This window comes from Pleurodeles waltl, chromosome 1_1 (assembly GCF_031143425.1).
Source record: "Pleurodeles waltl isolate 20211129_DDA chromosome 1_1, aPleWal1.hap1.20221129, whole genome shotgun sequence".
NCBI classification, from domain to species: domain Eukaryota; kingdom Metazoa; phylum Chordata; class Amphibia; order Caudata; family Salamandridae; genus Pleurodeles; species Pleurodeles waltl.
This window is the reverse complement of record NC_090436.1, coordinates 962,245,223-962,268,713: the sequence shown is the minus strand read 5'-3', so window position 1 is coordinate 962,268,713 and position 23,491 is coordinate 962,245,223. Positions and strand designations below refer to the sequence as shown.

Below are 23,491 nucleotides of genomic sequence, written 5' to 3'. Positions count from 1 at the left end.
ATGGTGTTATAGAACACCCCCCATTGCACAACTAATGTTTCTCCATTTGAGAATTATGAAACCCATAACTGAGTTTAAGCCAGCTTGGATGTCGAAGTGGGTTACACAAAATGAGTTCACAGTCTGGACTTGTTTGTGAGGAACTGTGTTGATTCTGCTCAAAACAAACAAAATACCTTTTATGATAGAAAAGAAAAGTGTGTCTGTAAGTCCTTCTGGGGAGGGAGATTTTGTTTGCATGAAGAAAATGTCTTGTGAAGAACAGAGATACAAAATGTTTGGATCCAGTAAGGATTGATAGAATTTGTGGTAATGCACTGCATGTGAATGGTCAGAATTGGTGGAATGTAACAAAGTAGTCAAGGTTGATACCAGGGTGGGTTCTGAGGTCGTTCAGCTCCCAGGAATTAAGGACAATGAGATGTTCAGATAAGAGGTGTCTAAAGGACTTGTTATTGAAAATCGGAATAAAAATATCCTTGTTCCATACAGTGTTCGGAAAGGTTCTAGACAACGCAGTGTGCCTGTAAAGTACAGGTAGTTTGACATATTATGAATTCAGTGCAGTTATGTAATGTTATATGCCATTTGGATGCAGTCTCTACCGTTGTGAAATGTTGTATTTCTACATGTAACAGTATTCTGCTTATAATCGTTCATCATTGTATCGCAGTTTTTTAAAATTATTTTTTTCTTTTCATTTTCTTTCCTTTTTGCTTAAAAAAAGCGATAACAGATTTTTTTTGCTTCTTTGTTTTTTTGTTTGTTGTTTTCTTTGATGGAGCTAAAAACTGTTTTGCTGCTGCAGGATTTGGGAACTGTATTAGGGATGTATAACATGAGGGAACCTTCTGGTTGGCTTGGTGATGTCTGGAAGATTCATGTAAGGAAGATTCTGTAGATTGTTGGTGTTTGAAACACAAAAGTCAGACAGGGTCCTGCTGTCCCGTGGGCCTTTGTCATTGGGGTGATTGCATATACTTCATGAAATAAACCTCTTAAGAAATCCTTCTTCCTCCTGCCTAGAGGATTACTACACAGTCGCATTGTGGCTTTCTTAGGGCCATAGGCAAACCAAAGGGAACTGGATTGGACGGCCAAAGAATCAATCATCTAGGTGATGGCCGCAATCTGCAATGGGTCAGTGCCATAGGCTGGAAACTCTTGATTTGGAGCTACAAATGTTGAGGGCAGTGTAAGGAAAAGGGTAGCAAACCAGGGGACCTGCCCACTTCTGAGGGAACAAGAGGCTGAAGAAACTATCCTGTGATGCTTCTTATGCTTCTTTAAGAACTTCTCATTTCCCTTGGTGATGGCCCACTTAAAGGATTTCTGTTCGAGGGTGAGACATAGAGGGACCTGTTGCAAGATATGGATCTGAAGCAACACGGTTTCTATTGGTGTCCTTAATTGTCTCTCACCTGCAATATGCAGAGCTTCGTTTCCAACCCCTTAACGGCCTTTGCATTTATGTTGCTGAACTTCTCACATGACTTTGCACATGTTGACCAGTCACAAGAGGAACACATTGTGAAGTTCAAGATAAACATATGCTTGCTGCAGGAATGGTGTGTCCCTTATGCTGTGAACTGTTTGTGTGAGACATCCCCAAAACATGCTTTACAAATGCTTTTGCATGAAAAAATGTTCAGAGCACAGCAACTCAAGATTTGCAAAGAGTGAGGAAACAATGAACAGTCATCAGTGCACCAGGGTGGCATCTTATACGGTTCCATTATGTCACATCTGGGTTTGATCTGGAAGCCAGGCCGCTGCAGAGGAGCCATTATAGGTGCAGGACTACTATCTGAAGTTTCTGGATCTTGTGCCTCGAGGAAACTAAAGGAGTGAGGAACCTGTAGTTGGAAGTATCCATAAGAATAATCATTCCTTACACAAAGAATGGTCTGAATACATGACTTCTCAAAGAAAGACATGCCCCAAAAAATTAATTTTTACAAGTTCCTTCTAACACACAAAACATAGTGGCACATCATTCACCCAAACAAATCTTTACATATGAACTTTCACCTGAACACATGATATGTAATATGGTACAGAAACAGACAATGAAAAGTGGTCATCTATACACATCTGATAGGCAAAACGCAAAGTAATGTATGAGCAATACCTAGCAATGAATACATACAATGCATAACAATCCAGAAAGGTAATATAGTGAATCTGTTTGTAGGAAATAAAAACGGTAATCAAGTGAAGTACTCAAAGGAGATAACGTAAAAGGTGCTTCAGTGAGTAATGTCAAGATTGGCCTTTGCCATTTAATGACATTACCATACCTTAACTGAAGAGGCCAACAAGGAAAGAAAAGTGATTATGGCCACCTTTCGCTGCCATAGATTATCATTTATTTTTCACTCAAAGTGGCAATGCTAGCCTGCAGGTATTAAACTAGACATCTCATTAATGGCGACAACCAGATTTAAAACTGCCACAAATATACATTTAGGACAAACCCAAAGGACTTTAGGATATCTTTTATTTTCTCTTGTAAACTTAGGTCTTGCTACTTATAGTGCGAAACCAAGCAGAGATCCTGTCCATGTCAAAGAAGATTCTTTGGGCCATGAGATGCCCATGATAAACCACTTCATAAGTGCTCACAATGAAAAGGATCCTAAACCAATAAAAGTAGTCTTTGTTGAAACGAAAAGAAGCAAAAGCTTCAGGAAAGCACAGCTTCAACACCTCCCTTAGTGTTTATTGAAGCATTATATTAGGAGGGATGGACAGGTGTGTTTTAACAGTTCCATCTGGAACTGTATCAGAATCAAATTCGTATTTATTTTTGACATGATATGTTGCAAGAGTATTATTTTACGTAATTAAAACCGTTACCGGAGGGCAATAACGCACTGCAGCAATAGTTCAAATGTGCTGTGGGTAAAACACTGTGTGAAACAATCTTTAAATGACTATGGAAGAGCAGCAAATTTAAAACAAATCTAATTTCCAAGGAGTCAAGTGTTTGGGGTAATACAGCAATGTGTAAAATGCACACAAGCCTCGGCTGCCTGCTTGTGGTACTGTGAGCGAGAGATTGAGACCTTCATAATTTCATGCACGTTTTATTGAGTAGTAATATAAAATGATTTTTTCATTGTTACAAGTGCATGCTTCGGTTGCCAACATTTCAGAAGTCAAATTACAAAGGCAAGGCTTTAGGCTGTAGTGAATTACTTGGGCACTTATACAATTGTTAAAAAGTATCAATGGACTGTATTTTGTTTTTCAGAATGAACCAGTAATAACCCGTAACTGATATACAAAGGGAAAAAAGTGAAAAAATTACACATTTTGTGGCACATGACAGAACAGAACAAAATGACTAAACCTTTATGACACTAACAGTTATCATGCATTTAGTTTCACATGTAACCATAAACTTATTTAAATTTCACAAGGTTTGCTATACATGCTAACCAACTATATGTGCACTGACAAGCGTATGTTAAAAATTTTTAAGAATACTCTCCCCTTTAGATTTTTTTCAAAGCTTTTTTGATTACAAAATTTCAAAGGCATTAAGCATTATTTTTTGTTAGAGAATATAAAGTATGCCATTATACATACATTTCCAGTATAAGTCAGACCACTAAGCGCATTACAGTCCCATAAAGGCCTATACAGCCATTTTTGTCTTAAAAAACATGCATAGGCAGATTTTTACAGAATATAGATGCTTTTCACTGCACTTAATATGGTGTCTTGTTCACTATACTTAAAAATGCACCACTCATAAATATTTAAATTCAGCAAGCCACAACCAAGACTTGATTTACCCATCCCTCCCCGCAAAAAATAAAAAACCTAAATAGAACAAAAAATAGATAATATTATTCCAGTTTTTAAACTTAAAGAAAAGGATACTCAATGCCAAATTATTAAGCTACGTGTTATTCTGAAACAAGGGCATTCAAGCACACTAAAACCTGAGGTAAGCATAATCTGTACAAAATTAAACTTCCTTTTTTGGCATTCTGAACAAATTTGCAACATTCTTTTTTTTGACTGCCTAATTTATTTTTGAGTTGTCTGACAAGAGTAGCAAAACATCATTAATAAATAGTCCTTCTTTAGTTTGTACATCATTATGTTAAAAATGGTTTGATGTCTGTAGTTTAGTGCTGCAACTGTAAACGTACAATAGAGTTAGTAAGAAATTAGACAAGGATTTTACTGTATGTCCAGTAACATAATAAAAGGCCTTTTAGTAACATATCTAGACGTTCCCAATGCAGTAGGAAAACATGTTCATTCCCTCTGACTTTACAATATACACCAGCATTACCGTTCCTTTTTATTTTCTACAAGCATTAAAGGCATATCCAAAAGGGAGATTTATCTCCCACCAAAATAGTTTACCATGTCATCTATATGATATTGTAAACTGAACCCCAACACCTGGCCCCCAGAGCAAGTAGCTTTTACCAGAGGCAAGAACATCCAACTGCTGATGTGCAGCAATCCCATCATGCCCTGCAGCTAAAAAAGAAATTTAACAGGAAGTGGTCACTGAATACTGCTGCTATTACTGCCATTGCTGTCAGTGCCATTAGTCTCTGAGGAGATGGCCTTGTTGAGAGAGTTAAGGTTGGTATCGGATGCCATGACATCCCTGCGGGGCGGCATCCTCTCGTTAATTCGGTCTAAGCCTTTGGCCTCTTCGAAGCTAGTAATTTTATGCTGTGGCGAGAATCCTTTGATAGCTAAATAAGAGATTTGCGAAAATACAAAAAATAAAGTTAGTAAAAGACAATGAAGCACATTTTTACAGAACATAAAGACAGCGGAGAACTCTCTATAAATCATGACTAATCTGGACTACGTAATACAGAAGGGAGAAAACAACCTAATTTGGAAAGCTACAACTTTGTAAGCATCAAATGTTTCTTGCAAACTAAATGTCTGACAGAGCCGAATTAAATTTGTCTATTTGTGTTTAGTTCAGCTAAAAAATGTACAAAGCTGACAAAACGTGTTTAGGCTGTGGTAAATGGCTTGCAATTACTAGTAGCATGCTAACACCTAATTCTTAACAGGTTTTCTGCACAAGTAGTCTTGCAGTGTTTGCATTATAATGGCAGGGGTACACATTTCTTTAATGTTTTAAACTACCATGTTCACATGGCCTACCTACAATTGATCTCTGCTCTTTCATAATCTAGTTTTACAACATATAAAATTCCTTCCTGCAGTTATTTGGATTTTGTACATGCAACGTCATCCAGAGCCTTCTTAGAATACAATATTATTTGTTGTTCATGTAAAGTGACCATGTTAATAGATTATCTACAGACAGTGGGTCGGAAGCAACAAACTACTAAACAGCCCCAACGCTAAAAGAAACTTCCCGGGTATAACAGTTTAGCATTGGATGTGATGCTCCACTTTCCTCCCTTCATTAACATAGAATTATTATTATCCTTTCAGTTAATGCCAGTCCTTTCCATACATACAGATGGAATGGCTATCTAAAAAGTGGACGGAATGTTAGAAACAAGACCACAGACAACTTGGGCATTCAGAGACTCCTGCTGCACAAAGGATTCTTCCTCAGCCTTTTGTCATTCAAACATTATTGAAGTCATTTTCAAGGAAGAGGTAACAAATGTAGTACTTTATTTTTTTTTAAACCTGTTGGCACCCTAATTTGAAAACGGACATTACTGGATTTATTAAATGCCATAAACACCTGCATGGACTTCAACAATAATTTCACTATTCGGGGGCATCCTTAGCTTTCAAATGCAGCTGTTAAAATTAAGTATGAAGATGAAGGGCAAATACTTTAGCATAAACTAGTTTGTTGGTCCTTTGATGCCAATGAGGTATCTGCCTATTTTCTGACTGCTTCACAGCACGAGCATGATTATGTAAACCTTTACTGGAGCACCATAACCAAATATTTAGATTAAGTTAACATTTTAAGGAGCTATGTAAAGTCATTTTGGCAAAAAAAGCACTTTAAAGAAAACCTTGGCCAACGTTCAAAGCATTATTTAAAATAGAGGCAGCACGGGATGAGTTTCAAACAGCTGTAGCACATTGGGATAGCTATATTGCGATAGCTATCTCACAGGTGAATTTTTTTTTATTTGGATTTTGTACATGCAACGTCATCCAGAGCCTTCTTAGAATACAATATTATTTGTTGTTCATGTAAAGTGACCATGTTAATAGATTATCTACAGACAGTGGGTCGGAAGCAACAAACTACTAAACAGCCCCAACACTAAAAGAAACTTCCCGGGAATAACAGTTTAGCATTGGATGTGATGCTCCACTTTCCTCCCTTCATTAACATAGAATTATTATTATCCTTTCAGTTAATGCCAGTCCTTTCCATACATACAGATGGAATGGCTATCTAAAAAGTGGACGGAATGTTAGAAACAAGACCACAGACAACTTGGGCATTCAGAGACTCCTGCTGCACAAAGGATTCTTCCTCAGCCTTTTGTCATTCAAACATTATTGAAGTCATTTTCAAGGAAGAGGTAACAAATGTAGTACTTTATTTTTTTTTAAACCTGTTGGCACCCTAATTTGAAAACATACATTACTGGATTTATTAAATGCCATAAACACCTGCATGGACTTCAACAATAATTTCACTATTCGGGGGCATCCTTAGCTTTCAAATGCAGCTGTTAAAATTAAGTATGAAGATGAAGGGCAAATACTTTAGCATAAACTAGTTTGTTGGTCCTTTGATGCCAATGAGGTATCTGCCTATTTTCTGACTGCTTCACAGCACGAGCATGATTATGTAAACCTTTACTGGAGCACCATAACCAAATATTTAGATTAAGTTAACATTTTAAGGAGCTATGTAAAATCATTTTGGCAAAAAAAGCACTTTAAAGAAAACCTCGGCCAACGTTCAAAGCATTATTTAAAATAGAGGCAGCACGGGATGAGTTTCAAACAGCTGTAGCACATTGGGATAGCTATATTGCGATAGCTATCTCACAGGTGAAAATGAGTATACTGAACCTCTTGTGGAAATGGACACATTATTTAATGTTTGAATCACTCTTCAAGCACAAGATTTCTTCCTTGAAAGCAAATTACAATTAAGTTAAATAAAAGTGGCTTTAAGCACTATTTAATATTGTCCATTTTTAATAGATCAACAACTCCATGTCTGGACAGCGTCTGTTATTAGCTGAAGACATCAGGACAAGATGGTACAATGCATAAGCTTTCAAAATCTTGAAAAAAACATCGATTAGTAACCCCAGAAACCATAATTAACGACATGATCTGCAGCAGTTTTTCTTTGTATATAGCGAATTCTAGCAAAACAATGCCCATATTTCCTGAATGTCATAAGGAAAATAGTACATTTTGTGTTTTGTGTGCTATGCACAAAGTGTTTCCGTGATAAACTTTGTAACAAATGCAACAAAAACGACTTATTAAAAATCTAAATAAGTGTTCAATGTAAAACATTGCATAGTTGAACCATGGAATGCCTACTTACAAACCCAGAGATGAAACCAAAGAACCAACACTCCTGTTGTATTTCCATACTGTGTTATCTGTAAGCATACTAGGGTCCTTCACATATAAAAGTACCCCCATTAAATCTCAAACAGTAACCTATGATCAGCATCCTAACATCTCATCCCATAGCCCTCCCTGAAATAACAAACATTACAGTTTCCTGGAGGTGCAGGCTCCTAAACTCTGGAAAGTGATGAGTCAAGGCCTTAGAGTAGAACCAAACTGCAGTTGATAGGAAAGTCTACAAAACATAACTATTTAGAAGTTCTTTTTACCGGGACCCAGGTACCTCCACTTATCCTGCTGGAGTAACTATTCGGTTTCTTTGTTTTTTTACTTTTTCATTCGTTGTTTATAACTTTGAAATTATTGCAGGATGACAACCAGCACATTAATAAACAAATCAGCAGGAATTGCGTTGTGATGATGTACACAAAACAAAGTTCTGGCTGCCTAATCTATGTTCCTAACCTATATGCAAAATTTGCAAACTTGAGAACCTTTTACTTCATGTAATAATTACAAGCCGACTATTTTATTTGGGACCATAACACATAATTACTATAAAATATCATGGCCATGTGAAGAGACACATGCTCAGTCTTGTTAGATTTCACCCTGGGTATATGCTGCAAGAATGCTTGATCTCCTATATTTTGCATTCGAAAAAGACATGCATGGAATATTAATGACCTGTGTTGTTCTTTCTTCAACCTACACCAACTGAAATTATTTTTTTCATCCGTTTGTAAAAACGTATGCAAACTTGCAATCTTCCATCTGCAGAAGTCTATTATTTTGAAAGCTTATGCACTGTACAAACTTCGCCCACCTTTAATTGCACTTTCCAACCACATATGCTGAGAACAGCACTCTTCACTGCTGTGTATGCATGTGAAAACGGGAACAAGAAAGTCCCTTTGGTCCAATGTAGTATATAACACATTGACATCCACGAAAACCCGTAATGCCACCATGAGCATTTGACACCCATAAGGACATTATGAGTCTAAACAGGGTGCCCTAAAGAAGGTGACATCCTTGCCATTACATCCTGACTAATTTGAATAAGGTAATAGGGAGGTCCTAATCTTTTTAAAAAACATGATTATTCTGCTGCCTTATATAACCTTCTAGGGGAACTGATGTGAGAAGTTCTGGAAATAGTTAATTAAGAGAAATGTGCGACAAACGAGGGATACAAAATGAAATGTCTATCAACACTGGGCCCAAAGAGAATGGGACAAACTCTGCCTCACCTCTTATGGATCTCGAATTCCACTGCAATGCTTACATTGATAAGCTGAGAGAGCAGGCGTTTTACAATTATTTCTAATAAACCAACTCAAATGGCTTTCTCAAAACATTTCAGCTACTACTATGCAGACACACAAAATCCTTTCATTAAAGTAAGAGTGGGTGAGAATTACTCCTTTTTACCCTTTCCCAAACATTTTACTTTTATTAACAGCACTGAACTAGATTAGAAGTGTACCTTTAAAGCGTTTGCTTTAGGAAATACACAAAAAAGATTATTTTGGGTTGATTTAAGAAGCAGAGGAGTGATTAGTCAATTGAGGCTACCGGAAAGACAAAAGGCTACAGCAAAGCATACAGTGGTTATCTAATTAGCTCGGGTTCTTTACATCAAACTAAAGTTGTACTATGAAACGCACCTGCCATTTACATTTGTTAACCTTGAGTACAAAATTTTACCTCTAAAGAAACTTTTTTTTTTTTTAACAAAGGGTTTAAGAAATCTTGATTAACTTTATTAAAACAGTAGTACACTCAAACTCATTTTGATTTTTGCTTTTATCGGGCTATGCAACTAATTGCATTTTAAGTCATTCAAACTATAAAAGTACTAACGCCTGCAATGGCAATGGATTTGGCTAATTTCACCCTCTTTGCAATTATACATTTAAAGGGATGCCTGGTCAAGATATACATTTAGTTTTCAGCAGACAAGTGCTCTTACTGATGAATGTGTTCTACTACACTTGCTAGTCAGACAATGAGTATTAGCAATTTACATCGATAGTATACTAAACACAACACAGTCACAGAAATCACAGAAAACAGCCAAACTTGTCAACAAGAATGCACACTGCAGGTTAGAGTTTGCCAATAGGAATAGATGATTCCATAATAAATAGCAGCAAGCTCGCTGCTATTTAAGTACAGTTGTATTTTCTCTCTCATTTCTTCCACAATTTAGTTTTAGTGCATTGCGCTGAAATCCAAAACAAAATCAGGTTTTATTGGTTCCATATTAGGCCACTGAGTGGTTCATAGTTCTGCAAGAACAAAATACAACTGATCAATTTTGTTTTAAAGGGGAACTGAATGTCTAGGAGTAAAACATTTTTTCTTTATGAATGATTGTACGCATAAAAACGTTTGAATATCAAATAACAACCAAATAGGTTCAAAATTTCGACTAAGGAATGTAAAGTTCGAAAAAAGCAAGCTATTGGATATATCCACAAGGTAAAAATTGTTTCGTTTAGTTTGGGGGTCGTGTTAGGTAAAGGCCTCCTGAGCACAAATTACAGCAGGGTTACATACTTGACAATATGGTTGTGTGTCATCAGATACTGCCAACTGTAATGAACATCTTGTAGACAATGTTTCATGTTTAGTGTTGATTAATCTTAGAGGCACTGAAGCATTACATAACATTGTAATTGGTAACTTCAGAAATCCACATTTCTACATTGTGTGATCTTTCCATTTCACCAAAGGCAGATTGTGAAAAGCAGGAAAGGAATTTAGTCTTACAAATGCAGTCCAGTTTACGGCTTGTGCATCTAGGAGTATATCATTACAATTGCCTTACCCTTGTCTTTTTTGTTTTGTTGCTAAAACACAAAACTTAATGCAACGGTTTAAGTTAGACACCAATGAAACGGCAAAAGCAGGAATCATTTTCCCCTTTAAAGCAAGCACACTGGTTAATACCGAGCCACAGTTGTTAGCCCAACACCCACACACTCTATACAAGCTACAGCAAATGAATACACCCAGCAGAGCCCTTCTCTGTTGCAGCATCACAACAGAAAGGGGACTGGCCAAATTACCTTCGTCAGCCTCAATAGCCTCAACAGTAGCTGAAGAGAAGAAAGGGGTTGCAAAATGGATGAGAAAAATGAGCAGAGGATTTTAAATCTAAGAACAAGTCAATGAGCAGCACAGGTGCTATTACACGGATGTTATGGTACGTGCCGGTTTCTGGTACAGAAGACAATCAATTCTACATAAAGAACAGAACATGTATATTGTCATTTGCAGCTGGTTTGGACAGCACAATACGTCATATGGTTTCATGTTTAGGAAGCAGTGACATACATTTTACAGTTTTTCAAATGTGATTTCAATCCCCCACACATTCACATAGAACCTCACTGATATACTTGTTTTTTTCATTCTCGGGCCTGATAAGTGGAAAGTGATGTTCTGAAAAGGGGGAGGGGGTGGCTGTTGCTTACATCAGAGATCCAGGGTGCAGACTATGGAGAGTGGGAGGTGAAGAGTAGCAGGTGACTGACTTCAAAACAAAAGGGCCTATTTCTGCAAATGGTGTTTCGCCTGAAGCCTATTGCCACTTTGGAGTTCATAATCTTAAGGTGACTGGAGGGTGATGCAAGAAAAACGACGTTGCCATGACATCTTGTCTAATGCGATGTATATGGAGTATGTAATGTAAGGTGCTTTTTTTAATGACACTGTTAAAACGCACATTTTATTTACGGTTGCTGCAGTTAGTATACTCCTTATTTTGACTTCTACAAAAACGAGCTGGGATATTTTTAATGTTTCGTTAGGTGAAGGTACAGAATTGGGGTTGTACTTGTTAACTGCTTGTCAAAAAGAAACTGGATAGTTTAATACCAGACTATGTTAGAGGAAGCCATTCAGACAGAGAACTCCTAACCCGCAAACGCTTCCGCTGGAGTTCTAGCTTTACTAAGAGGTGCATGTGTTGCTTGCATTTTCAGCTTGAATAGGATCACTCTAGCAATTAGTGGAGCTCACATTAAAATTGAACCCAATGTGTCCTTTTTCAACCAGACTCGGTAGACTGGCAGCATTTTAAAGTTTTCTTGCAACACAAGATTTTTGTATAGATGTACATTGGGCACTAGATAAAATTCAATTACTGCCTTGTTTGTCTGGTTGGTATTCTGAAATGAAGAGACACAACCAGCCCTTGAATATTACCGGGGAAATCCCTCTAACAAATAAATTGTGCAGGTCAACTAAATGTTGCATGTGCAATGAAAAACAGTTCACAATACTAGCCAAGGCCAAGCCAAGGGGCTAGCTCTAGAATAAGGTAAATTATACTATTCTAGCTATCCTATTCCCATCTGGAAAAGCAGGATATGATATGGCACAGGTGTGAGGTACTAGAGTAAGCAGATGTCAACCAAAACCCTCCAATGGATCTGTCCAACAAGAGGTGATAGACAACCCATGACTACTCTGCCACGGGTATTCAGAACCACGATCATCCATGGGGTTACACTGTATACACAACCACCATAAGTTTCAAGGCACACCTGTAAAACACTCTTTTAAATGAACCTACATTCCTCGATTGCACTAGTTTAGCCTTAAGGAATCTCTCCTCCTACAGCAGGAAGAAGAGCAAAACAATCAGAAGAGAGCAGAAAGAAACAGCAAAGTAAGAAAAAGCAGCAATGTTCTTGAAGTGCGTACTGCTGAGACCACTTTAGAATTAGTGGTCAAGCAAACCGTAAGACACTGAAGTGTCTCTGGGGAGCATTGACTCAAAATGCTATGCACCGCTTTGTGATGCCAGACAGCACAGTTTATAGGGTGAGTGCATCCGTTGTCAAGTACTACGCCATCCAGGGGTTAAATTACCTTGTCGAAGGCAGCTTTCCTAGGAACTCTATCACTTTGCATTTCACATGATATTCTACTGTAGCGTTTAAAACCAATCTCCACCTCTCCTTTGTGGGTCTCGTGAGGATTTTGTGCCGTAAAAGGACTGTGAGATGATCTAATACCTATATACCGAAGCGAGCAAGAGTTTGTCAACTCTTGTTATGAATTTTTTCGTTCTTAAACACATCTTTGAAAATCTAATAGAACACTAGGCGTGCATCTAAACACTTGAAATACCAACTTCAACTGCAGTAACCGGTTTTTTTTCCAGTGATATATGTTCATCTGTGAAGGGGTCAACATAAGAGCATACCTAGCTTCTGGGAAAGTAAGGCATACACATATCATGAGTGGAGCTTCTTTCATACCCTCAAAAAATTCTATTAAGAATCTACCTTGTATGAATTCACCATTTAAGTTCAAGACAAAAATGGCACGATACAAACTGCTGCATCTATTCCATCACATACCACAAAGGCTACCTCAAAAAACACTAACGAGTTGGGGTAAAGATTAGCCGAAGGCAATCAAGTAAAATAGCAAAATGAATGTATTTAAAATCAATGCTATTCAACAACAACATTTGCACATCATTATCTCTGAAATGGAAGTTAAATGTGAATCCAGCTGAAGGACTAATATCCCAAAAGGTAAATTAAAGAAAATGTTCTCCGTGGATTTTAGGAATCCTGTTTGAAATTTGTGTGCAGGATGGTGGGATTTTAAATGGTAGAAATCCATAAATTGCTTTTCGTTCACTATTAAAAAAGGATCTTCCACAAATGGAGACCAGGGATATGGAATGCACGCACTAACATTCCCATCCATCAGTTAGTGAATATGGTACTGGAGACAATAACAGCGTTTGTGCTTATGACTGGCTCATTGGTAAAATTATTCTTCAACAGGGTAAAGTGCCAGGCCACTTTGTGTTTTAGTCTTACGTGGCCAAAGTGGTTAGCAGAAAGTCATCACGTGTGGGCAGCAACGCCTGAACGATTATTGGGAGGGGGTGGGGGGGGGGGGGGGGGGAAATCAATGGAAGGTATTAAGTCGCACAGGAAAAAATCCTTTAAGTACTGCAAGGATTTACATGGCATGTGCTGGACCTCACCATCAATGCAAGGTTTGTTCAGAGTTTCTTTTTTGGCACGTTTTTTTTCTCGGACTTTTAGGTCGCCAACTATCCCAAACGGATCATTGCTATTCGTTTCATAACAGAGTCAGGCATAGGGGAAATTAAAAAAGTAGGAAATGTGAAATGCTAGTAAAGAGACGACAGGGTTAGGCTAGAAGAAAAACAGGCGATATCTGCCAATACTGACAACAAAAATGCTGTACAACAAACAAATGCAAAAGGGTGTTGGTGCATGGCTTCAGCTCGGATCCAACGCTCGAAGGATTAGTATGCATGCAGGCACGCAGAGGATTATAGGAAGCAGCATCGTAAAATGGCAGATCGCGGATAACAAATGTGTTGTGAGGCTACACTGACCGAGTCAATAGTGTGTGCTTGTTATGTCTGGTCAAAGGCTCCTAAAAGTGCTCACAGATGCAATAAAGTAGTTATTGTTTAACAAATTTGAGTGGGCCAGAGAACAAGGCCTTGTTCTAATGTTCTTCAGAAACGTTTTGTGCGTGTGCGGGTCACTTGGTGAGATTCCCTCAGGATTAGGTGCAGGCACTTGACATCAATTCACAAATAGTACTTAATTGTGCACAAGAAAAGTAACTTCTCAGAAAGAGGGTACACAGTGCAGGCAAATAACTAACTAGGCTATTCCCTTACCCACCAGTGAAGAAAATGCTGTGCACCAGCTGCTTCCTCCTGCAGTGCTAGCTTTCTGAGCAGACTGCTAAGGCTGCTGCTGGCTTTAATTGAAACGTATGCTTCATATTCAACAGTATGGACATAATTCAGCACACAGGGGCAGTCATCCTTACCGCTCTGCAATGTTTGTTTTCCTCCTGAAAGCACCCCGCTGGGCAGCATTCCTGTGGGAGTCAAGCCTTTCAGTGTCAGCACACTCTCACTCTCTTCTCTGCAAAATAAAAGGGTGAGGAAGCAAGAACACAGATTGTGACTGTTTAATAGACACTGCAAGTCTGTGCACATAATACATCCTAAAGGACTAGGTCTGACTTAACTTACTGTGCTTCATGTAGGAAGGTTTCTTGGGCAACAGTCTCCATCAAGTACCACCGTGGCAGACATTTGCAATACACATGTAGCTTGGCATCTTGCAGCACACACTGGTATGCGCACAAACCCAAACTCAACTGTGTACTTACCGCATAATCAACAGACGGGGGCAAGTAGTGCCATCTTTAAAATTAAATTGTGATTTAGCACTAAAAATTAGAGTTGAGTACAAACGTGTTTGTTGAAAAACAAAAAGTCTCAAAAGTTTCAGAACCAATCAATATTGGGGTAAAAATGGCACAAGTTCCACTCTGAGATGAGCTCTCCAGAACACAAGGTGCAAGAGAACCATGGGGCCCAAATACCCTCCCAACCTACTTTGTGGTAACTCAAAAACCTTCCAAGGAAACATTATTATCCAATGAACGTATATAAATGTGGCTCACGTGGTCTCTATGAAAGTGGTCACTTCACAGAAAAGAGAGCAGATATGGCTGCCAAAGAAGACTGAAGGGAGGTGGCTAAATCACACCATTTTTCTTTCTTTTTTAAATGTGAACAGTTTCGTCAAGGAATACAATATTCTACCTTAACAATGCATTCGATCTTGGCAAGGTAAGCCAATATTCATTTTTTGTCAAATTTGTTTTTATTAAGTTGAAAGTCATTACAAAGATCACAACAACATGTCGTAGCTTCTTCTGTCATCACAAAGTAGCCATTTTCGTAGCCCAGCATGTAAGGAGGTGGGAATACCATCTAACGACCATGCATCTGTTAAAACTTTCAACCATTATAGTAATGGATAATGAGAAATAAAACAAAACATCAATTAAACAAACCAAACGTGGGTCTAGGGAGGTAAATGCAGTCTTATTTCTTTTGGAGTGATCAATCACCATGTTAGGGTATGACCCACCATCCCAACAGTCTCCGGGGGTGTCTGCCCAGCTGTCACTTAAAGGCCTCAGGGAGCACAGGAGAGAAATTCTCGGGGAGGGGGGACCCCAAGCCTCTAAATCTGGAACAAAAGTAAAGCTCTGGTGCGTGCAGGGAATGTGAATAGTGGAAGGCCTATAGACAAATACGTTTCTAGAGCTCCCAATTATGTTCAAAGTTTTTGAAATCATCTGCAAAGATATTTGCCATCTTCTCCAGTGGCAATGCCCTCCAAAGGAGGGCGTGCCACTGGTTGATTATAGCCAGTAGTCTTGAGTTGATGGAGTCCAAAAGGGGACAGTATTAGTAGGAAAGCTTTTGCTATAAACATTCTCATGTTTAAATTCTATTTCCATCCTGCTCGTGATTTAGACATATTTTAGCCTCAATTCATTGGAACACGAAAGGCTAATTTTATAGGGAAGTTGCTTCTTTTGTTTTATGTGGATTACCGCAGGAGAGTAGCAGCACTACAGGGGGTGGATGGGTCAATCTAGTTCCAAAGAAACTACTTCAACTTGCTTTAAATCTGGATAAAAAATAACCCATTTGGAGACTCCATTGGTAGACAACATATCTGTCAGTGGATTCTCTCAATGGTACTCGTGGACTTTTGCAATCAATTGTTTCCACATACACACTTTCTGCAACTTTTTTTTTATTTTATTTTTTAGAAGTAGTGGAAGAAGGCTCATTATAAACAACCACAAAGACAGGTTTGGCTGACTACAATGTTCATCTTTTTATTTGAAATGAAATCAAGCACCAGCAAGTTCAGTGTTGGAAGACGTTTGTATGGTTAATGCAAGTGAACAACTCAAAGAATCAGTCATGGCAAAAAATAAAATTAAAAAAAATATGACCCATTGTCATACTTACGCTACCCAGCCACTTTGCAACACCTTACTACAAAGCTTTAGCAGTAACAAGTCTACAAAATAAACTCTTACTGTCAATATATCAATCAGCCACTCTAGGCTTTCTGAAGTCTTACAGTAAGGAATTTAACCCCAGCATTCAGGCAAAAGCAAAACATGAGTAGACAAATTCTCATAGTTCAAGAGCCAGTTTATCCTCAGTAATCGAGTAAAAGTTCTAAATAAAACAATGATTAAAAGCAATGGTGCAATGAAGATAATGGTCTGCCAGAGATTCAATATGCAAATCACTGAACATCTTTGAAAAAGGTATCTGGTATAACTAAAAAGCATCTAAAGAAAAACAGTCCAAGAGAAAAGTCAAGGAAATGAGCAATTTATGTCAAATAATGACTGTGGAGTAAATAGTCATCTGAGCTAAGAATCTGCAGCAAGAACAAAGATTTAGTCTACATCTTTCATTCATATCTAGCCCGCTAGTACGAAGGGTGATGTAGCAGAGAAAGACTTCAATCAAATATAAATATGTGACTGTGCATATATAGGTTCAAGAGGCCTAGTGATGGTCATGGAGCCCACCATTTGGATGGATAGTTCTATGTACCCGAATCAAACACCAGATCAAAACAAACTGACTGTGCCTGCAGATTCTCTGTTGGTGATGTCAGTGGAAGACAGCTAATTTACAGGTGCTGTGGCAGTCCCTCCTCCCATCCATTTCTCCAGGTGTGTGGTTAACATCCTCTGTAGATATTCATAAAGATACTCTGAGTCTGTCAAGGGCTTATGCAGCTGAACCATTTGCTCTTGCGTTTTGCTGGCTGAACCGCACATGATAACATGTATTGGTGGAGGGTGGCGGTCATTTTAGGATTGGCAGCTTAATGGGCGTGCTGGAGATCTTGATGTTTGCATTCAACTGGTTTTATGATCGGGAGTTTCGTACTATATAGTAACTTTAAATTTACTTTGTGACCCATCTGTTGGGTGGTAGTATTATTTGTTTATGTTAACATGTGAGCGACATTTCAAGAACAAAAGTGACTAGTTTAAATAATCGAAGTGCACCACAATTATCAATAGCAGAATTATCATGCCTGAGATTCTCCATGTGGGTATAGTTTGTGATAATTAAATACTGCACACTGAAAACCAACTATCCTGGATGACTGGTACCAGAACTAGTCTCTTACAATTGTGATTCTCTCTTGGAATCCTAGGTTTTCTTTTGAAAATATCTGTCTAAGGGACTGGATTATCAGCATTATTTTTGTTTGGGGCAGACACATCACTAAGATGGTCATTGCACAGTTATTCAAAGTAGAGGAGAGAGGTTCCTTGCCACAGTATGCTACTCTCCCTTTCATCAGTTGGCAAGCTTTTGCCTTTACCCATAGTCCCCAAGTGGGATGTGTTTTGCTTTGCTTCAAACTAAGATGAAAACTATGCCAAGGAATGCAACACTCCTAGTTTGATCAATTAATTTATTAAGGCACTTCCCAGATATGAAAAAGTACATGAAAATATGAACATGAGCATTTAACTTGAATGCAGTAAAACGTGTAAATGCTAAAATACTCACAGCAGGTAATGTCAGGGACACAAAGTACAATGCATCAACAATGAATATGTATGCAGCGAATGGAAAACGTCACTTACCCAGTGTACATCTGTTCGTGGCATGAGACGCTGCAGATTCACATGCTGTGCATATCCCGCCATCTAGTGTTGGGCTCGGAGTGTTACAAGTTGTTTTTCTTCGAAGAAGTCTTTTCGAGTCACGAGATCGAGGGACTCCTCCCCTTTCGGCTCCATTGCGCATGGGCGTCGACTCCATCTTAGATTGTTTTCCCCGCAGAGGGTGAGGTAGGAGTTGTGAATATAGTAATAGTGCCCGTGCAATGGAGTAAGTATGTATGTACATCATGTGACTAAAAGTGATATATTTACAAATTTACAAATGTACAAGTTTTAATTTTTATCAACTTATAATGGCTACAGGCTCCCTGGGAGGTGGGAGGGCGCATGTGAATCTGCAGCATCTCATGCCACGAACAGATATACACTGGGTAAGTGACATTTTCCGTTCGATGGCATGTGTAGCTGCAGATAAACATGCTGTGCATAGACTAGTAAGCAGTTATCTCCCCAAAAGCGGTGGTTTAGCCTGTAGGAGTTGAAGTTGTTTGAAATAATGTTCTTAATACTGCTTGTCCTACTGTGGCTTGTTGTGTTGTTAACACATCCACGCAGTAATGTTTAGTGAATGTATGAGGCGTAGACCATGTGGCTGCCTTACAGATTTCTGTCATTGGTATATTTCCTAGAAAGGCCATGGTGGCGCATTTCTTTCTAGTGGATTGTGCCTTTGGTGTAATAGGCAGATCTCTCTTTGCTTTTATATAACAGGTTTGAATACACTTAACTATCCATCTGGCAATGCCTTGTTTGGATACTGGATTCCCTGCATGAGGTTTTTGGAAAGCTACAAACAATTGTTTTGTTTTGCGAATTTGTTTGGTTCTATCAATGTAATACATTAGTGCTCTTTTTATGTCTAATGTATGTAATGCTCTTTCAGCTACAGAGTCTGGTTCTGGAAAGAACACTGGGAGTTCCGCTGTTTGGTTTAAGTGGAACGGTGATATGACTTTTGGCAAAAATTTGGGATTTGTGAGTAGAACCACTTTATTTTTGTGTATTTGTATAAAGGGTTCTTGTATGGTAAAGGCTTGTATTTCACTTACTCTTCTGAGCGATGTGATAGCTATTAGGAAGGCTACTTTCCAGGTTAAGTATTGTATCTCACAAGAGTGCCTGGGTTCAAATGGTGGGCCCATGAGTCGTGTTAATACAATATTGAGGTTCCACAAAGGAACTGGTGGTGTTCTTGGTGGAATGATCCTCTTTGGCCCCTCCATAAATGCTTTTATGACTGGGATTCTGAATAGTGAAGTTGAATGTGTAATTTGCAGATAGGCAGAAATTGCTGTGAGATGTATTTTAATGGATGAAAAAGCTAACAGACTTTTGTAAGTGTAGTAAGTAGCTTACAATGTTTTTCGCGGATGCGTGTAATGGTTGAATTTGATTATTATGACAGTAATAAACAAATCTTTTCCATTTATTTGCGTAGCAATGTCTTGTAGTAGGTTTTCTAGCCTGTTTGATGACCTCCATACATTCTTGTGTAAGGTCTAGATGTCTGAATTCTAAGACTTCAGGAGCCAGATTGCTAGATTGAGCAATGCTGGATTCGGGTGTCTGATCTGTTGTTTGTGTTGAGTTAACAGATCTGGTCGGTTTGGTAGTTTGATATGAGGCACTACTGACAGGTGTAGTAGTGTTGTGTACCAAGGTTGTCGTGCCCAAGTTGGTGCTATTAGTATTAGTTTGAATTAGTTTTGACTCAATTTGTTTACGACATACGGAAGGAGTGGGAGAGGGGGAAAAGCGTAAGCAAATATCCCTGACCAACTCATCCATAACGCATTGCCCTTGGAGTGAGGCTGTGGGTACCTGGATGCGAAGTTTTGGCATTTTGCGTTTTCTTTTGTTGCGAATAGGTCTATTTGCGGTGTTCCCCAGGTTTGGAAGTAGGTTTGTAGTATCTGGGGATGAATTTCCCATTCGTGGACCTGTTGGTGATCCCGACTGAGATTGTCGGCTAACTGGTTTTGAATTCCTGGTATGTATTGCGCTATTAGGCGAATGTGATTGTGAATCGCCCAATGCCAAATCTTTTGTGCTAAGAGACAACTGTGTTGAGTGTGTCCCTCCCTGTTTGTTTAGGTAATACATTGTTGTCATGTTGTCTGTTTTGACAAGAATGTGTTTGTGGGCTATTAGTGGTTGAAATGCTTTCAACGCTAGAAACACTGCTAGTAGTTCTAACTGATTTATATGAAGTTGTTTCTGCTGAGTGTCCCATTGTCCCTGGATGATGTGTTGGTTGAGGTGTGCTCCCCACCCTACCATGGAAGCATCTGTTGTGATCACGTATTGAGGCACTGGGTCTTGGAAAGGCCGCCCTTGGTTTAAATTTATAGGATTCCACCATTGAAGCGAGGTGTATGTTTGGCGGTCTATCAACACTAGTTCTTGAAGTTGACCCTGTGCTTGTGACCATTGTGTTGCTAGGCACTGTTATAAGGGCTGCATGTGTAATTTTGCGTTTGGGACAATGGCTATGCATGAGGACATCATGCCTAGTAGTTTCATCACTAATTTTACCTGAAACCTTTGGTTTGGGTGCATGCATTTTATTACGTTTTGGAATGCTTGTACCCTTTGTGGACTTGGAGTGGCAATCCCTTTTTTTGTGTTGATTGTTGCTCCTAAGTATTGTTGTATTTGACACAGCTGTAAGTGTGATTTTTGGTAGTTTAGTGAGAACCCTAGTTTGTGAAGGGTTTCTATGACGTATTTTGTGTGTTCCTGCGTGTTGGTTTTGATTAACCAATCGTCTAGATACGGGAATACGTGTATGTGCTGTCTTCTGATATGGGCTGCTACTACTGCAAGGCATTTTGTAAATACCCTTGGTGCTGTTGTTATCCCGAATAGTAACACTTTGAATTGGTAATGTACTCCTTGGATTACAAACTAAGTATTTCCTGTGTGAAGGATGTATGGGTATATGGAAGTACGCATCCTTGAGATCTAATGTTGAGAGTCTTGTTGTTTGAGCAAGGGGATTACGTCTTGAAGTGTCACCATGTGAAAGTGATCTGATTTGATGTAAAGATTTAGGGGGTTATTACAACTTTGGAGGAGGTGTTAATCCGTCCCAAATGTGACGGATATACCATCAGCCGTATTACGAGTTCCATAGGATATAATGGACTCGTAATACGGCTGGTGGTATATCCGTCACTTTACCGTCACTTTTGGGACGGATTAACACCTCCTCCAAAGTTGTAATTACACCCTTAGTGTTCTGAGATCTAAAATGGGTCTCAGAGTTTTGTCCTATTTGGGTGTTAGAAAATACAGGGAATAAACACCTGTTCCTTTTTGATGATTGGGTACAAGTTCTATTGCGTCTTTTTGCAACAACGCTTGGACTTCTAGTTGTAATAGATCCAAGTGCTGTTTGGACAAGTTGTGTGTTCTTGGAGGCACATTTGGTGGTAATTGTAGGAATTCTATGCAATAACCATGTTGGATAATGGCTAGGACCCACAAGTCTGTTGTTATTTCTTCCCAGTTTTGGTACAAATCTGTGAGTCTCCCCCCCCCCCCCCCCCACTGGTGTTATGTGTTGGGGATTTGTGACACTGAAGTCGCTGTTTATTTTGAGGGGTCTTTGGGCTTTGGAACTTTCCTCTAGTTTTAGGGAACTGTCCACCTCTGTATTGTCCCCAAAAGCCTCATCTCTGATACTGGCCCTGGTATGTGGGTCTGGATTGTGAGGTTGAGGGTTCTGTGCTTTGGGCCCGAAACCCCCCTCTAAATTGTGTCTTCCTAAATGTGCTTCTGCTCTGTGGGGAGTAGAGCGCGCCCATGGCCTTGGCCGTATCTGTCTCTTTTTTCAGCTTCTCTATAGCTGTGTCCACCTCCGGCCAAAACAACTGCTGTCCATTGAAAGGCATATTAAGCACAGCCTGTTGGATTTCGGGCTTAAATCCGGAGGTGCGTGTCTCCGAATGGTGACTGCGGTATTCACAGTTCTTGCGGCTTTGTCCACTGCATCCATTGCCGATCGTATCTGGTTGTTTGAGATACTTTGGCCCTCTTCCACCACTTGTTGTGCACGCTTTTGGAACTCTTTGGGCAGATGTTCTATAAAGTGCTGCATTTCATCCCAATGAGCCCTGTCATATCTTGACAATAAAGCCTGGGAATTGGCAATGCACCATTGATTGGCCGCTTGTGCTGCAACTCTTTTCCCCGCTGCATCAAACTTTCGACTTTCTTTGTCGGGTGGTGGTGCATCTCCTGAGGTGTGTGAATTAGCCCTTTTACGTGCTGCGCCTACTACTACTGAGTCAGGTGTCAGTTGTTGTGTGATGTATACAGGGTCTGTAGGGGGAGGCTTGTACTTTTTCTCCACCCTAGGTGTGATGGCTCTGCCTTTGACAGGTTCTTGAAATACTTGTTTTGCGTGTTTCAACATCCCTGGTAGCATCGGGAGACTTTGGTACTGACTGTGTGTCGACGACAAAGTATTAAATAAAAAGTCATCCTCAATGGGTTCTGCGTGAAGTGCCACATTGTGTAAAGCCGCTGCTCTGGACACCACTTGCATGTAGGCAGTACTGTCTTCAGGTGGTGATGGTCTCGCTGGGTAGCAGTCTGGACTATTATCTGATACTGGCGCATCATATAGATCTCATGCATCTGGGTCATCCTGGCTGATCCCTGTGTGCGTTGGTGATTGCATCATAGGGGGTGTTGCAATTGGTGACAGTTGCGGTGAGTGGTGTGGCGAAGAGTGGGGTGGAGTTACTGCTTTTGCCACTTTTGCATGTGGTTGTTTTTCTTTGTCTTGGAAAGCAAGTTTCCTTTTCATCCTTACAGGAGGGAGAGTTCTTATTTTCCCTGTTTCCTTTTGAATATGGAGCCTTCTTTGTGTATAATCCGGCTCCCCTGCTTCTAGCTCTTGTCCAAATTTGTGGCCTTGTAGTTGTTCTGAAAGGCCTTGTTCTTCGGAGTAGGAGCTTGTTTTCAGCTCCGAAGGTGGGTGTTTCGGTACCGAAACTTTTTCTACAGTCTTTTTCGACTCCTAAGCCACTTTATATAGGTTTCGGTGTGCCGATTTATCTCGGAGCCGGTCTCTCGATGTCGAGTCTGGTCTGAGCCATGTTCTCGGTGTCGAGTATGCTCTGTGCCGGTATCTCGACCGGAGTCGGATGACTTCGACACGTGTGTGCCCTTTTTCGGTGCCGATGGATGGGTACCGATTTTACAGGTTAAGCCATGGCCTGCCGGCGGAGGCGTCTCCTGGGCCTTCAGGATTTTTGCGTGAGTTTTGGCCGGGGCTGGTTTACTCATGGTTTTCGGCGCCTGCTCTGTTTTGGGCTCGTCCGAGTCAGCGATGGAGAAATTCTCCTCTTCCTCGACGTCGTGGTGTCCTGAC

General features: G+C 39.6%; 1 protein-coding gene across 10 annotated transcripts in view; it reads right to left on the bottom strand.

The window, feature by feature from the left end:
• Window positions 1-3,073: 3,073 nt before the first annotated feature.
• Window positions 3,074-23,491, bottom strand: part of PPP3CA (protein phosphatase 3 catalytic subunit alpha) — a 608,768-nt gene continuing 588,350 nt past the window's right edge. For 6 of the 10 annotated variants that reach the window (XM_069230223.1, XM_069230221.1, XM_069230222.1 and 3 more), the window contains 3 exons: window positions 14,395-14,492; window positions 10,617-10,646; window positions 3,074-4,730 (listed from right to left, as the gene is read on the bottom strand). In XM_069230223.1, coding sequence (XP_069086324.1) covers window positions 4,534-4,730; window positions 10,617-10,646; window positions 14,395-14,492 — 325 coding nt within the window. In that variant the 3' untranslated portion in view covers window positions 3,074-4,533. The remainder of the gene's footprint in view (window positions 4,731-10,616; window positions 10,647-14,394; window positions 14,493-23,491) is intronic. The other 4 variants (XM_069230225.1, XM_069230224.1, XM_069230217.1 and 1 more) reach the window with 1 other exon arrangement.